At 30.5% G+C, this 14,388-nt stretch overlaps 1 protein-coding gene across 2 annotated transcripts; it reads left to right on the top strand.

The window, feature by feature from the left end:
- The first annotated feature begins 5,862 nt into the window (after nucleotides 1-5,862).
- On the top strand, nucleotides 5,863-13,862 carry LOC108456956 (CBL-interacting serine/threonine-protein kinase 23-like). Of its 2 annotated transcripts, XM_017755729.2 has the most exons (15): nucleotides 5,866-6,505; nucleotides 7,456-7,518; nucleotides 7,705-7,776; nucleotides 7,902-8,009; nucleotides 8,105-8,185; nucleotides 8,505-8,558; nucleotides 8,644-8,769; nucleotides 9,268-9,357; nucleotides 9,526-9,645; nucleotides 9,732-9,857; nucleotides 10,284-10,400; nucleotides 11,328-11,384; nucleotides 11,504-11,578; nucleotides 12,835-12,913; nucleotides 13,661-13,862. In XM_017755729.2, exons 1-15 carry the CDS (start codon nucleotides 6,326-6,328, stop codon nucleotides 13,678-13,680), a joined length of 1,368 nt encoding a protein of 455 aa, XP_017611218.1. In that variant the 5' UTR covers nucleotides 5,866-6,325; the 3' UTR covers nucleotides 13,681-13,862. The 2 variants fall into 2 exon arrangements, 1 of the variants encoding a protein (XP_017611218.1); XR_008271132.1 differs by lacking the exons at nucleotides 12,835-12,913; nucleotides 13,661-13,862 and adding an exon at nucleotides 10,559-10,639 and having other exon boundaries at nucleotides 5,863-6,505; nucleotides 11,504-11,574.
- The last annotated feature ends 526 nt before the right edge of the window (nucleotides 13,863-14,388 follow it).

Here is a 14,388-nt window from a genome sequence, read left to right as displayed (position 1 = left end):
ATAGAAAATATTTCCAAATAAAATTTTAATATTATTTAAGTATTATATTATTTATATATATTTATAATAAATAAAAGGTGAATTGGACCTTATGGAATGGAAGGAGGAAAAATTAAATTAACGGGAAAATTTCCTATTGTAAAATTGTATTTCAAAATTGAATATTCAAAATTTGTTTATTGAATTTTCAATACCAAAATTAATCTTCTTTTTTTTTTAATTCAATAGATTGGATAAAGGAGTTTAGGCATTTATAGGATTAGTAATGAAATTTTTATCTCCAGATTTCAAATGTAAACTATAAATTAGACTAAATTTGACTTAGTATATAAACATTTTAAGTTATTCGGTAGAAATTATTCAACATTGTAAATTATAAGTAAGAATTGGTTGGTTGGATTAGAAATTGATTGGTATACCTGTTTGGATTAAGGGAAAAATAGTTAATTTATAAATTTATACAATTCAAAATAAAAATATTAGTTGAATGGACGATTAAACTGAGTTTTATAATTTTTAATATATATTTTAAATTTTTATAAAACTTTAATAATTTATTTAATAAAAATCGAACCGCCAATTAAACAAATCAAATCACAAAGATGAATTATTCCGGAAACATCTAAATTCTTTAAATCCCAAAATCTGTTAGGCCAGTCCTACCTTCCCTTATTTATTTATTTTGATTTCTCAAGTTACCTTCCTTTATTTATATATTATATAAAACTAGCTCTTAAGGGTGCCATAGGAGTTAATAACGGTATTTTAGGTAGTACAGAAAATCAATGTGGATAATTTAGACATTAGGACTTAACAAGGGTTATTTAGAAATTTTACAAAAAAGTTAATTAATTAAATTTTAAATTTCAATTAAATTTTAATATTTTTATTTTATTTAATTTATAAATAAATAAATAAATAATTATTTTTAGTTGATTATGTATAGGTTATCTTGGTCATGCAAGCAAAAACAAAAAAAAGTTTATTTATAAATTTTAATTTTTATTATGTTTATTATTTGTTTTTATGTATAAATAAATTTATTTTATATAATTAATTATTTTATTTTTAATTAATTACGTATAGATGAAAGAAGAAAATCAACTACATTTTGATTTCAAAATTACTCAGATTTGCTTTAATTTTTTTTATTTGAAGTTACTTTGTGTAACTTTTAATTTCATAGAAGTTACAAAATAGTTATAGAATTATGATTTTCTCATCAAAATAGTTATAGAGCTAATATTTTTTGACTTAATGATAAATTTGGCTACTAATATTTACATGTTTTGTTAAAATAGACTTAATTGTATTTTTAGCCTATTTTTTTTTCAAATTGTCTTTCTTTTAACAAATTTGATGAAAGTACATTAAAAATTTAATTTGATGATGTGAAATTTCATATGTAGAATATTTTTAAAGAGATATAATTTATTACTTAGATAACCCAGTAAAATAATTGTAATAGCCAATTTTAGTCCATGTCTATAAAACAAATAAACCAAAAATAAGTAAAAATCCAAATATTTATTAACAGTCCATTTACACATTAAAATGACCCAAATGAAAAAATACCCAAAACCCAATAACATACCCAAACCTATCCTACCCAATTTACAAGGCCTAAATTAAACCCTAGCCTAACTACACAAAACATTACAGCAAACCCTAGCCACCAAAGTTTTCAGCAGCCGCTACCCCCTCAGCCTTGGCCACCACGCGCGCCGCCTCGCCTCCTCGCGAGCCAACCACCACTCACCCACGCCTCAGACACCTGCAAAACGAAGGTTCACATGCAAGATAGAGGCAAATAATGGAGAAAATGACAAAAAGATAGGATTTAATCGTTTTGTAAACGGCTTTAAAAGCCACGATTTCATCTTTGTAGTTTTTTTTGACAAACATCAGAAAATAGAAATAACAAAAAAGAAAAACTTCAGAAGGTGATTTTCATCTTTATTTTCGTTTTAGATTCTTTCTTTGTTCCTTTTTATTTTATTTTTTCTTTATTTTTGCATAAATATTTAGGTGATAATAATAAAAGAGAGAAAAGAGGGGGGGTTCACCGGAGACACCTCGCGACCGCATCATCAGGGAACTCTTCTCCGTCGCCAAGGTCGAGCTCAAAAGGGGGCTGAGAGTCTCCTCCCTTCGGTACCTACAGGTGTTGGTATCGTGGCTTTCAAGGGTGCTCCAAACGGGGGCTAAAAAAGGGCCCATTTTGACGCATCGCCGGCTACCAGATACGATGGTGGTGCGGCGTTCAGATGGCAGCGATGATGGCCGTGCGCGACCCGACCCGCTCCAGGGGGTCCGCGCATTTCCTTTAAGTGGAAAAATATCCACTTTGGTCCCTCCACCTTTTCTGTCCCATTATTTAGTCTCATTTTGCTTTCTTCTTTTTTTAAATCTCACCCTATTATTTTATTCTATTTCCAATTCGATCCTTGGCCTGGACGGTTGAAGTGCAGCGCATTAGGACTTGGAATATTACTCCATTTTGTCCTCGCGAATTTAAGCGCGTTTTGATTTAGTCCCTGGTGGCCTTCTCTTTTATTTGTAATTGGTACCCTGAATTCTGGTCTATTTTCAATCATGTCCTGAATCCTTTTATTTCATTTATTTATTTATTTATTTTAAAATGTTTTATTATGTGTTATTTTAAATATTTTACATGCTGTTTACGTTTATATTATTTATGTACATGATTTATTTTAACTGTTTTAACATACTAATTATTTAAAATTGTATAATTATCTATTGTAAATTGTTTTTATACATTATGTGTACTAAACTATTTTGTTATATTATATATTTCGATTCTTTTCACATGTCATCTATATAGTTTATTTCAAATTGTTTTTATACATATTATTTTAAAAAAACTGTTTTGTATATTATTTCTTTAAAGCTCCTTTTATTTTAAACTTTTATCTATATTTTTTAAAAATTGACTTATATATATTGTTTATTTTAAAATTGTTTTACATACCTTATTTTGGACCCTATTTATTTATTTTAAAATGTTTTGTTATTATTATTTACTTCAATTCTTTCTATACATTGTTTCATACTTTTGTATATATATATATATATATATATGTATTATCTATTTTAAAAGATCTGCATATGTATGTATCATTCTTTCTTTCAAAAAACGCTTTTGTATATTGTCGATTTTTACTTTCTTTTTTTACATTATTTATTTTATATTCATTCATGGTCATTTAAAATTCATCTTGCAATTGTTATTTTAGTTTACTTTTAATTATTATTTTTTTTTTGTATCATTTAATTCATTTGTTCTTGATTAATGATTAGTTTTTAAGAGTGCATATTGTGATATCATTGCTATTGCATGTACATTAATTTGCTTACTCTTGTTCATATTATTGCCATTCGCTTGTGAAATATTTTATGCATGTATCATTGTTCCATGTCGCACTATACTTTTATTTCATATTATCGCCCCATGAATCAAGCCTCTTAACATTCATCCAATAAATCGTTTTATCTTAACCCAAACAAATAACGTACGTCGTTTAAATATCGTATTCGCTATTATTCAAAAACAAAAATTTCAAAATAAGGCAATGTTTCGCGTTTTGGAACATCGAGAAATTGCGTCCTAACTTACGGGGTTTCGATTTTCTCGTTGGTTCTAAATAGCCAAATATCCTTTTGAGTTTTAAAATACACGGAATTCCAATTAAAATTAAAGATAAACTTGCGCTCGGGAGTTCATGGTATTGTGTCCTAACTTACGGGATGTGATACTCCGATATCTCGAAACAAAGAAATCTTTAGCAATCGTTTTTAAAATCGACATTAACAAAAAAGGATCGTATTTTAAATCCGTTCCCGATTTTCAACTTTCAACATTGAGGCTTTAACTAATGAGGCTTTAACTAATCAATTTGGTACCAATTTATCCTTCCTAGCACGTAACTGACTCCCAAACTTACTCTTTCGAGTTTCGTAGACCAAAAATACCGTTTTAGTAAACTAAAATGTTTTATTAAAACAAAGGTGATCCGATCAAACCTAATAAAGATCGGTGACAACTCCCGTTTTAATCTTCGCTTTCAAACAAAGGCGATTCCCGTTTTCAAAAAAAATAGTTTCGACAATAATTACATGTAGAAAATATTAAAATAAAATATTCATGGAGTTAAAAAAGTAGCAATTAATTTAAAGAAAATGAACATAATTATCTAAAAAAATTCAAAATGGATGCACACACTCAAGATTTTCGGTTTGATTTATTAATTATACTTTTGAAACTTCTCAAGAAACAAAATATGCATTCATTTTGAAATATTTTTTAGATAGTTAAGTTTATTTTCTTTAAATTAAGTATTATTTTTAAATTTAATGTATGATTTATTTATTTTATCATTTTTACATGTAATTATCTTATTAGATTACTTAAATAATAAATTATATCTCATTAAATATATTTCACATCGTTCTTATTAATTTTTTAACGATACTTTCATCAAATTTGTTAAAAAACAGTTTAAAAAAATTGATGACCAAAAGTTAAAAATATAATTATAACTATTTTGACAAAACATATAAATGCTAATAACCAAATTTATTATTATGTCTATTTTTCCATTACATTTATCCCATGGAAAAAATAAGGACAAAGTGACGTTTAAAATGTTGACAAATTTTCTGACGAAACTTTCACCACAAAAAAGTTCAATCACTAAATATTCCAACAATACCGATATAATAAGAATTATACTACTACAATGATAGCTTTTCAATATTTTATAATTTATTTAAAATTTTACAAGTCCCAACATGTGCATGCTACCATATATCGGTTGTTCCTTCATTCATATATATATATTTATTTACTTAAAAATAAAAATATTTACTCTTAAAATCTCTATTTAACTTTTTTGTATTATTCAACTGGTTACGAGCACAAAGTCTAAACAACTTTTTACTTTTCAACAAACATAAAGTTTCTTACCTTTTTAATGATTAATAGTGAATTTACATACGTGGATTTATCGAGTTTGAGTGTGGCACTCGAATTTTTACTTTTTAAATTTAAATATAAAATATTGTTATATCGTCATAGAGATTATTTATTTAATGTATATTTATATACTCTCTAATTATAACAATTTTTATGTTAAATAGTTTAATATAAAACTATTGATGTATGAATTGGCTGAGAATTATATTTTAAATATAATTTTTATTTTTATTTATTTTAAAAGATCAATTTTTGAGTAAATATATATTATTGTTATCATATTATACCGATTTTGGATGAAAATGTAAAAAAAATAGTTTTAACAAATAGAAATCATAAAAAACTACATTAAAAAATGAAAAGGAAAGAATACAAAGGAGAAGTAAAAGATAATAAAAAAGTTAAAAGAACATAAAAGAAAAATTAAATTGTTCAAAAATTATAAAGACCAATTGTAAAATTTAACCTAAATTTTTGTTTGAAATGATAATTTAACGTGTTAATTTAACTTACTGCTACACTATTGACAACAATTAATAGCTTAGTGACTAAAATGTTACAACATGATAATATAAGTGACTAAAATATAATATTTTAAACGTAAATAACTAAAATATAATTTGAGACAAACAAAATAACTATTTTATAGTTTACCTAATTTTAAAATATATTAATATTGACAAAAATACTAACCTTAAATTTTAAACAATATATATAAAATATTTCATATTAAGCTGTCTTTCTTTAGCTCCATTCCTAATTTCCTATTTATTTTCTTTTTATTTTATTGTAAAAAATCATATCAATTAATTTAGAATTTGAACACGTGGTTATATTCCTTCTATAGAACTATACCAAACATTGGGTATTATTTTAGAAAAGTCTTTATCTTTTAATAATTTGTTATTTTCCCAATAAATATCAAATAATTTTATATTTTTTATCAATAAATTATTAACTCAAACCCAGACAAAAACCATGGACTAGATCCACTCTCTGTTTACAATCTAATCTCCCACCTTGAATTCCGTGCAAAATCAAAATCCCTAATTTCTTACCTTTTTTTTTTTTTTTTTCGATTTCTTCGATTTCATGGGCACCGTATCTGATCCCATGGCTACCAAATTTGATTTCTTTCGTTCCATGCTATAAATTTGTTTCATTTATATTAGGATTTTGATTTTTTTTTCTTTAAAAAAATGGTGGCTAAATCTCGGGTATGGCAGCCATGCAAGAAGAAGAGGTATTTTATCAATAGCAAGCTTTAGGAAGTGGGGGAATATAGGGAAAAAAGTTAAATAATAATAAAAAGGATTTGGAGAGACAACGATGGCGACTCGCAGTAGCGGTTCGAGTCGGACGTGTGTGGGGAAATATGAGTTAGGGAGAACGTTGGGAGAAGGAACTTTCGCGAAGGTGAAATTCGCAAGGCATTTAGAGACGGGAGAGAATGTAGCAATTAAGATTCTTGATAAAGAGAAAGTTTTGAAACATAAGATGATTGCTCAGGTACTCTTTTTTTTAAAAAAAAATAATTCCAGTAATAAATCTCTTTATTTGAAATTGAATGTTATTAGATTAATTAGGGTTTAGGGATTTCTAGATAATTTAACAAAATCACTCTTTATCAGTTACTTAGAATGATTTTTGTAATTTTCATTTTGATTGGTGATTTCTTATTTGTTTGATTTTTTATCCTTATTTCTTTTTTTTTTCTTGTGACTGAATTATGAATTGTGAGGAATATGATGATTTAGTGATTGGTTGATTGAGGAACGGACAATGCATTAAAAACAAAACAATGGAGCTTTTAATTCAAAAAAGGAAAAAAAAAAAACCAGAGTCAACTTAATATGTGCCCAGTGTTTTATATTTTTGAACTATTAAAAAAACTGGTTGATTGTTTAAAATTCTGCACGTTTCGTAGAGTTTTTGCGGAATAGAAATTAGCTTGCAAAAGAAGGTATAATTCAACTTAGTCAATACAAGATAATTTAGTTTATTTCTTTTCTTCTTTTCTTTATCGGGTTCTATTCCCCTCAATGCTATGTTACTCAACTCTATGGTGAGTTTCAGATATGGGTATGAGTCCGACATGGGTTTGCTAAACTTTTTCTAAGTTCCTTTGTTTAAGTGGAGGATCAATCCCCCATACTCATTTCTGAATATTTGTTGAGCACATGTGTGGTATGCTTTATTTTAAGGAAAATGAAGAGTCCGGATAACATGTCCTCCAGTTTGGTGGCAATTATACATGTTTTATTTGTGAGCTTGACTTAATCCTGAATTGAGATTAACTTATTTGAATTTCTCTCATTTGGTTTCTTAATGTTTTACCCAAAAAGAAGAAAACTATTCTTCAAAATAGTATTAAGCGATGGATTTTTTTTACCTTATGAATCTTATTTATGTTTTACCTTATGCATGCTACATTTTTTCTTTTCTCTTTTCCTTTGCAGATTAAACGAGAAATTTCAACAATGAAACTCATCATACACCCAAATGTCATCCGCTTATATGAGGTTTGGCACGAAGTTTTACTAGTTTAGTTACTTTGTTGATGTCCATGCATTTCTTCCTTGCTTCTCGTTTGCTCTCTTTCAAATCTGACTTGCATTTTGTCAGAAGAAGACTCCACTTGGCTAAAATTATTTTAAGTATGGTAAGGCTATATTTCTTGGTAACTTCTAGCAATATTCTTGATACAGGTGATGGCTAGCAAGACGAAAATATACATTGTTCTGGAACTTGTGACTGGTGGTGAACTTTTTGACAAAATTGTAAGAAATTTGTGTTTACTCTTGGAATGTAAAAGTGCTTCAGGAATCAAATCTCAGTTGTGTATCAACGTTTTAGTACTATATATTAATCTGGTTTTCATTGTCTTGATATCTTCCTCTGCCAGGCAAGCAAAGGGAGGTTGAAAGAAGATGAAGCTAGAAAGTATTTTCAGCAGCTTATTAATGCTGTGGATTACTGCCATAGCAGGGGTGTTTACCATCGAGACCTCAAGGTACGGTATATATTTTGTGTTGATTAGCTTCTTGCCCATAAACGTTAAATATATAAATTTCTTGGATAAACATAACTGTGTTGTGTAACTTACAGCCTGAGAATTTGCTGCTAGATGGTAATGGAGTTCTTAAAGTTTCGGATTTTGGTTTGAGTGCTTTACCTCAGCAAGTTCGAGTGAGTTTGTCTTATAAAATCTCTCTCTCTCTCTCTCAATGATAATCTTTACCCAAGATCTTGTATTCATTATGGAGTGCTTTTATGACTGCTTGCTCTGTCCTATTCCCTTTTTCACTTTAGTGAAAGATGACTTTGTCCCCACTTTGTATGTGTGTGGTTTTAGTCTTGCTTGGGTGCTTGAATTTTGTTGGTATCAGAATCCCATAATTTCATAATATTTGGCCTACCACATTGGTGGTGGGCTACTTATTGGGCAACTTTTCATAATATGCTGATAAAATATTTCAGAAGTGATTACCTTACCCTTTTCATATAGGAGGATGGATTACTTCACACAACATGTGGAACACCAAACTATGTTGCTCCAGAGGTACACTGCTTTTGTTGCAAAAGAGATTCTTCTTCTTTATGATCCATTAGCTTTTCTTTATTGTTTTTGTGATATCTATTTTCAGGTGATCGACAATAAAGGCTATGATGGAGCTAAGGCAGATTTGTGGTCATGTGGTGTGATTCTCTTTGTCTTAATGGCTGGTTATTTGCCTTTTGAGGACTCCAATTTAGTCTCTCTGTATAAAAAGGTGTTTGTTCTGTCTGTTTCCATTTTTTAAAATTCTTTTTTCCTTGTACTTCAGAATTAACACATTTGCGTATCAACTGTAATGTGTTATTAGCTTATTACGTCATCATTTGCATATGTTACGTATCAAAGAATCAAATGTGTTCATATTCTGGAAATCATCAAATTTCTCCTAATAAAGATTAATCTGGATCCTATTGTTAGCCATTCTCCAATCTCCATTTCTTCAATCAACAGTGTTATTTAAATGTTTAAATTAAGAGATTATAATCTTAGTTATTGGTGATTGCATTGTGGTAGTTGTAACTTGTAGCAGGTAGGACAGTACCAAGGGAAATGTCGATCAGAAAATAAATATGCACGAAAGAACGATGCTTGTCATGTTTGTATCTATGTATAAAAATGCTCTCATGCTGCTGATCGGTTAATTTGTAGTTAACCTTTTGTGTCTTTTAAATTTAAAGTTCTTTCTCTAAATGGGTTTCTAATGTGACTGCAGATATCTAAGGCTGACTTCAGCTGTCCTCCATGGTTCTCCTCAAATGCCAAGAAATTAATTAAGAGAATCCTAGACCCTAATCCTTTGACAGTAAATTCTTGTCTCTTCCCCTTTGCTTGTGCATTCTTTAGTTCTTCCTATTTTTTTTTTTCCTGATGGTATTTTTTGAAATACAATTTGTGCCTGAAGCTAGCTGGGGTTGTTTTAGTTGTTTGGTTTTGGATACAGTTTTCACTCTATTATTTGTGAATAAACCAGAGGATAACCATTGCCGAGCTTCATCAGAATGAGTGGTTTAAGAAAGGTTATATACCAACTAGGTTTGAGCAAGTTGATGCTACTCTTGATGATGTGGATGCCATTTTCGATGAATCAGGGGTAAGAATTGTGTTTTTCGTTTTTGGGAAGTGGTTTCGTGGTGTTGTTGGAATCGGATGAGTCAGTGCACATGATTTTGCTAGTAGGATTCTCGAAACCTTGTTGTCGAACGGCGAGAAGAAGGGCCTGTACTACCTGCTACCATGAATGCCTTTGATCTTATCTCAACATCTCAGGGTCTCAACCTCAGTAGTCTGTTTGAGAAGCAAATGGTATGTAATAGCCATTTATATCCGACTTATTTTGTGATAATATTTTGATTTACCTCGTGTAGTGAAGGTCCCTTGGTTGGTAGTGACATTAAAAAATTCCTCAAATAATTTTCTTCAACTTGAGAGTTGTCCGTAAATGATTTTAACCATTTTAAAGCATGCAGTACATATTTATCTGTCATTTTCTTTGTCTATTGCTCCTTTCTAGCTTCTACTGAAAATTTAGTTCTGGAGGATGCATCTTGTTATATTCACTATTTGTTTATTGCTCCTTTCTCTATTTGTTATATTCACTAATAAAAAAGGTGTTGAATATCTGATTGGATATGCAATGTAATTGCATAATTTGGGTATGTCTTGGAATGTCATTTGTCATCTTGTTATGTAACCTTAAAAGATAATGGTTGCAATTTCTTCCGATTGCAGGGCCTTGTTAAAAGGGAAACAAGATTTACATCAAAACGTCCTGCTAATGAGATAATCTCGCAAATAGAGAGAGCTGCTATGCCCTTGGGTTTTGATGTGAAGAAAAATAACCACAAGGTTTGATCTCTTGCCAATCTCTGCATTTTTTACTACTAATCTTCCCAAGAAATTTAGATGTACAAATTTGTGGTCAATGTTTAAATGAAAAGAATTAGCATTCTTCTTGCTTCCTTATCAGATTTTATCATTTCTTAATAACTTTGTTACCTTTTCAGTGTTAGCCATGGTCCTATATTTGATGGACACTGATTGAACTAGATTCAGTTGTGATTGGTGCTTGTTACCAACTTCATTTGGTAATGATTGTTTTGATGCCAAGTTCTTTCTCATTGGATCTGCATTAAGCACTTAAGATCTATGTTACTTGGATGGTTAAAATATGCTATAAGTCCTTGTACTCTTTTGTAAATTTGGAATTTATTCCCTAGACTTTTTTTTTCTTGCAATTAGCCCCTCTACTTTTCTGATTTCAAAATTCAAGTCCAATGATTAACGCCATTAAACTTTTTTCTGTTAAATTTGATGGTGTAACATTTTGAAATAAAAAAAACACTCACTTGGTAGCTATGTAATTAAAAAAATTTGTAGTAATGAACCTGAATTTGACAAAACAATTTTTACTGTATTAACATTGGACCTACATTTTTAAATATGAAAAGTAGAGGAACTGAATTCTTTAAAATAGAAGTAGGACTAAATTTCCATATATTTTACCTACTTGGATTCGAGTGAGTGTTGTATACGGTTATGTGTTTGACACGGATATGGCTTGATTTTTTCCATATATTTGGAGGATCCTTGGAAGCCATATATCCATACCCTTGTGTCGGAGCAACATAGCTTCAGATTTCTTTGTGCCTTGTTGGCTGAGAAAGAAAGATTCATATGTAAACAAATTAATATGACATATAATCTCTTCATATCATCGGAAGTTAAGTCATTCTCTATTTCTGATGAATTCCCTTTCTTTTTACCCATTCTCAGATGAAGCTTCGTGGAGAGAAAACTGGACGCAAGGGTCATTTAGCTGTTACAACAGAGGTACCTCTGAGTGTAGTTTAAGTTTCACCTTAATTTAAAGTTGTTTAAACATGGTTGTTGATAATTGGGTTCCGTATCTCCCCCGACATTGCTTTTTTTTTTTTTTTTTCCTTTTCCAGGTTTTTCAGGTCGCTCCTTCCCTTTGCATGGTTGAACTTCGAAAATCTGGAGGGGATACCCTGGAATTTCACAAGGTATACACCAAATGTTAATGTGCTGCCGTATTATATACTTACGAAAATCCTCTCCAATTGAATATAAATTCTAGTTCTTTAGGTAGTTAGTGCCTATGTTACTTGGACTTAGGGATGAGAGTTGAATACGGGTATATGTCGATAAGATTTTCCATGTATTTGGAGGATATTATTCTGATATAGATGTTTTCATTGGAAAACAATATCAACGGAGGAATAGGAATTAGAATTCTACATTTATTTAATTTCTTTGGGAGTTTTAGTTTTACTAGGTTTTTTATTTCCTTATAAACTTTAAATTAGGAATTCTATTAGGACTTTAAATTAGGAATTAGATTAGGATTTTCCTTTGTAATTAACAGCCTATAAAAAGGCTGCCAATATGAAATAAAAGGTGGGTTTATTTTTTATCACAAACGATAGTTTGGGAAGGGGGTTCAGTCAAAGACGAATCTGCCTTTGAGTAACCATAGGTTGAAGCAAGGATACTTTCTCGTCTAGACCTGTGACTAGATCTTACGCCAAGGCGCATAACAACTTGGTATCAGAGCCAGTTGTCATGGTTGACGAAAAAACTTTGACAGCCAAGCTGGAGGCATTTATGGAACAAATGTTGCACAATGCTAAGGATCTAGTAATGTGGGTAAAAGTACTATGGAGGCCCCTGTACTAGGAGTCAGATTGCATTTTGCCTCTCTACTCAAAAAATAAGTAAATTAGCCCTTGTACGTTAAATCAAAGAGCAAAATGTTCTTTTCTGTTACAATTTTCATCCATTTTTATTGTTAAAAACTGGCGTGATTGATGGAATAGCCAAACAATAACAGTGGCGTGCCACATGGACCTCATGCTGAAGTATGAGGATCAGTTTTTAACACTAGAAATTGATAGAATTTTTAACAAAAGGATCAGTTTGCTTTTTGATGTAACATATAAAAATTAATTGGTCCATTTTTTCAATAAAGAGGGCAAAATGCAATCCGACTCCAAGTATAGGGGCTTCCATGGTACTTTTACCCACCAATGTCTGAATGTGTGTTGGATATGGGTACATAAAGCAAAATGCGTAATATAGGTTAACACCCGTGGTTGAAGACCATGGTCACTTTTATCATGCTAAGCATGTCAATTGGTGTTCCATTGATTGCAATTACCCTCGAGTTCTATATTGTTTTCTTTTCCCTTGTTCTTTTTCCCCCTCTTGGCTTTAAATTACCATGTATTCACCATCAAATTTCTTAATCTTGATTCTACAGTTCTATAATAATCTCTCCACTGGACTAAAAGATATTATTTGGGATACGACCTCTGAAGGAAAATCGGGCGAAAACAGTGGTAAGTATAAAGAATCATATTTTGGTGTAATTGTTGGCCATATGTTTGTACCGCTTCTGTGTAGGACACTGGTACTTTAGGAAAATGAAAGGAGTAGCATAGAATACGTGAATCTCTTTCGAATTGTTAATTACTCGTTCTATCTGAATTCTTCACTTTTTTTCCTTAAGCACTCTATGTTATATACTTGTTTTCCCCGCATATTCAAAGATGAATACGAGGGTATGTTCTTTCAAATATGTATCTGTTGAGTGGATTTTGACCTTTTGGGGCTGTCAAACCTCCTCAACATGTCAGTATTTTTCCCGGGTTTAGTCGGGACTTTGTCTCCCGACTTTGTGGAGAGCTCAAGTGCCTTGAGAGACGGTGAACTCAGTTTCTCGTTGGGATGGACCATTTTTTTTTTTTTGGGGGGGGGGGTTCAAGCCCTACAAATGGCAAATGTCCACTATTTCCATTGTAGTTGGCCACTTGTCCTGCATGGTCTATCTTGACGAGGCACTCCTGCTCTGTGAAACCATTGCCTCTCAAGGAACTCGAGCTTTCCCTTGAGCCAGAAGATAATCTCAGCTTGACTCGGGGACAATACTGACCTGTTGAGAGGGTCCAATGGCCTCAAGAGGTCAAAATCCCCTCAACAATATCTTTAGGACTAAACATATACTTGCATCCGTTACTTCAATACTCGAGTCCTGGTAATACATAGGAAATGATCATCTCTCATTGTTTATCTTAAACGAATTGCAGCTGCGGCAGGCTCCTCGTAACCGACCCGACGACAGGTGTTTCCCAAAATGCGCATTGGTTGCTATTCAAAGGGGAATTCTTTTTATTTATTTTTATTTTTGTGTTGGTTTGTTGAATGCTTGTAATAAAGCTGTGTATTCAATACATAAACCCCAATGTAGATACTTACATACATTAATGTTTTGAAAATTGTATAATATAATTTGTTTTTCTTTTCTTTTTTATAGTATATACTTTCACTTGGGATAAACACACACTTATATCAATTAAATTAAAAACAATGGTAGAAAATGAATTTTTATTAAATCAAATAACAAATTGATTGGTTAAATTGTTTTTAAATCAAATTATGATTATAATTCCTCAATTATGTTTGAATGTAAGATTTAATATTTATATTTAAAATGATATAATTTGATATTTTCATTCAATTGTAATATAATCTGATTTGTGAAAATTAAATAAAATTAAATTCATATGCACATTATCTTGCCAGAATGATTATTAATATATCAATTTATTTAAACAGTTGTTGGGATAAAATATTGGATAGAATCAATTTGCACAAATTAAATATATTTTTCATTCTTTTTGGTTCATGGGGTTGGTGATTATAGGATTAGGTGGCAGTATATAAAATCATGAGCTTATACGTGGCAGATATGCCGCTTGTCTGTTACTTTGATTCAAATCACAGCCACCTCGTTTGATACACCCCAAAGGTAATA

This window comes from Gossypium arboreum, chromosome 9, assembly GCF_025698485.1.
Source record: "Gossypium arboreum isolate Shixiya-1 chromosome 9, ASM2569848v2, whole genome shotgun sequence".
Taxonomy (NCBI): domain Eukaryota; kingdom Viridiplantae; phylum Streptophyta; class Magnoliopsida; order Malvales; family Malvaceae; genus Gossypium; species Gossypium arboreum.
Note: the sequence above shows the minus strand (reverse complement) of the source record. Positions and strands in the feature narration are given on the sequence as shown.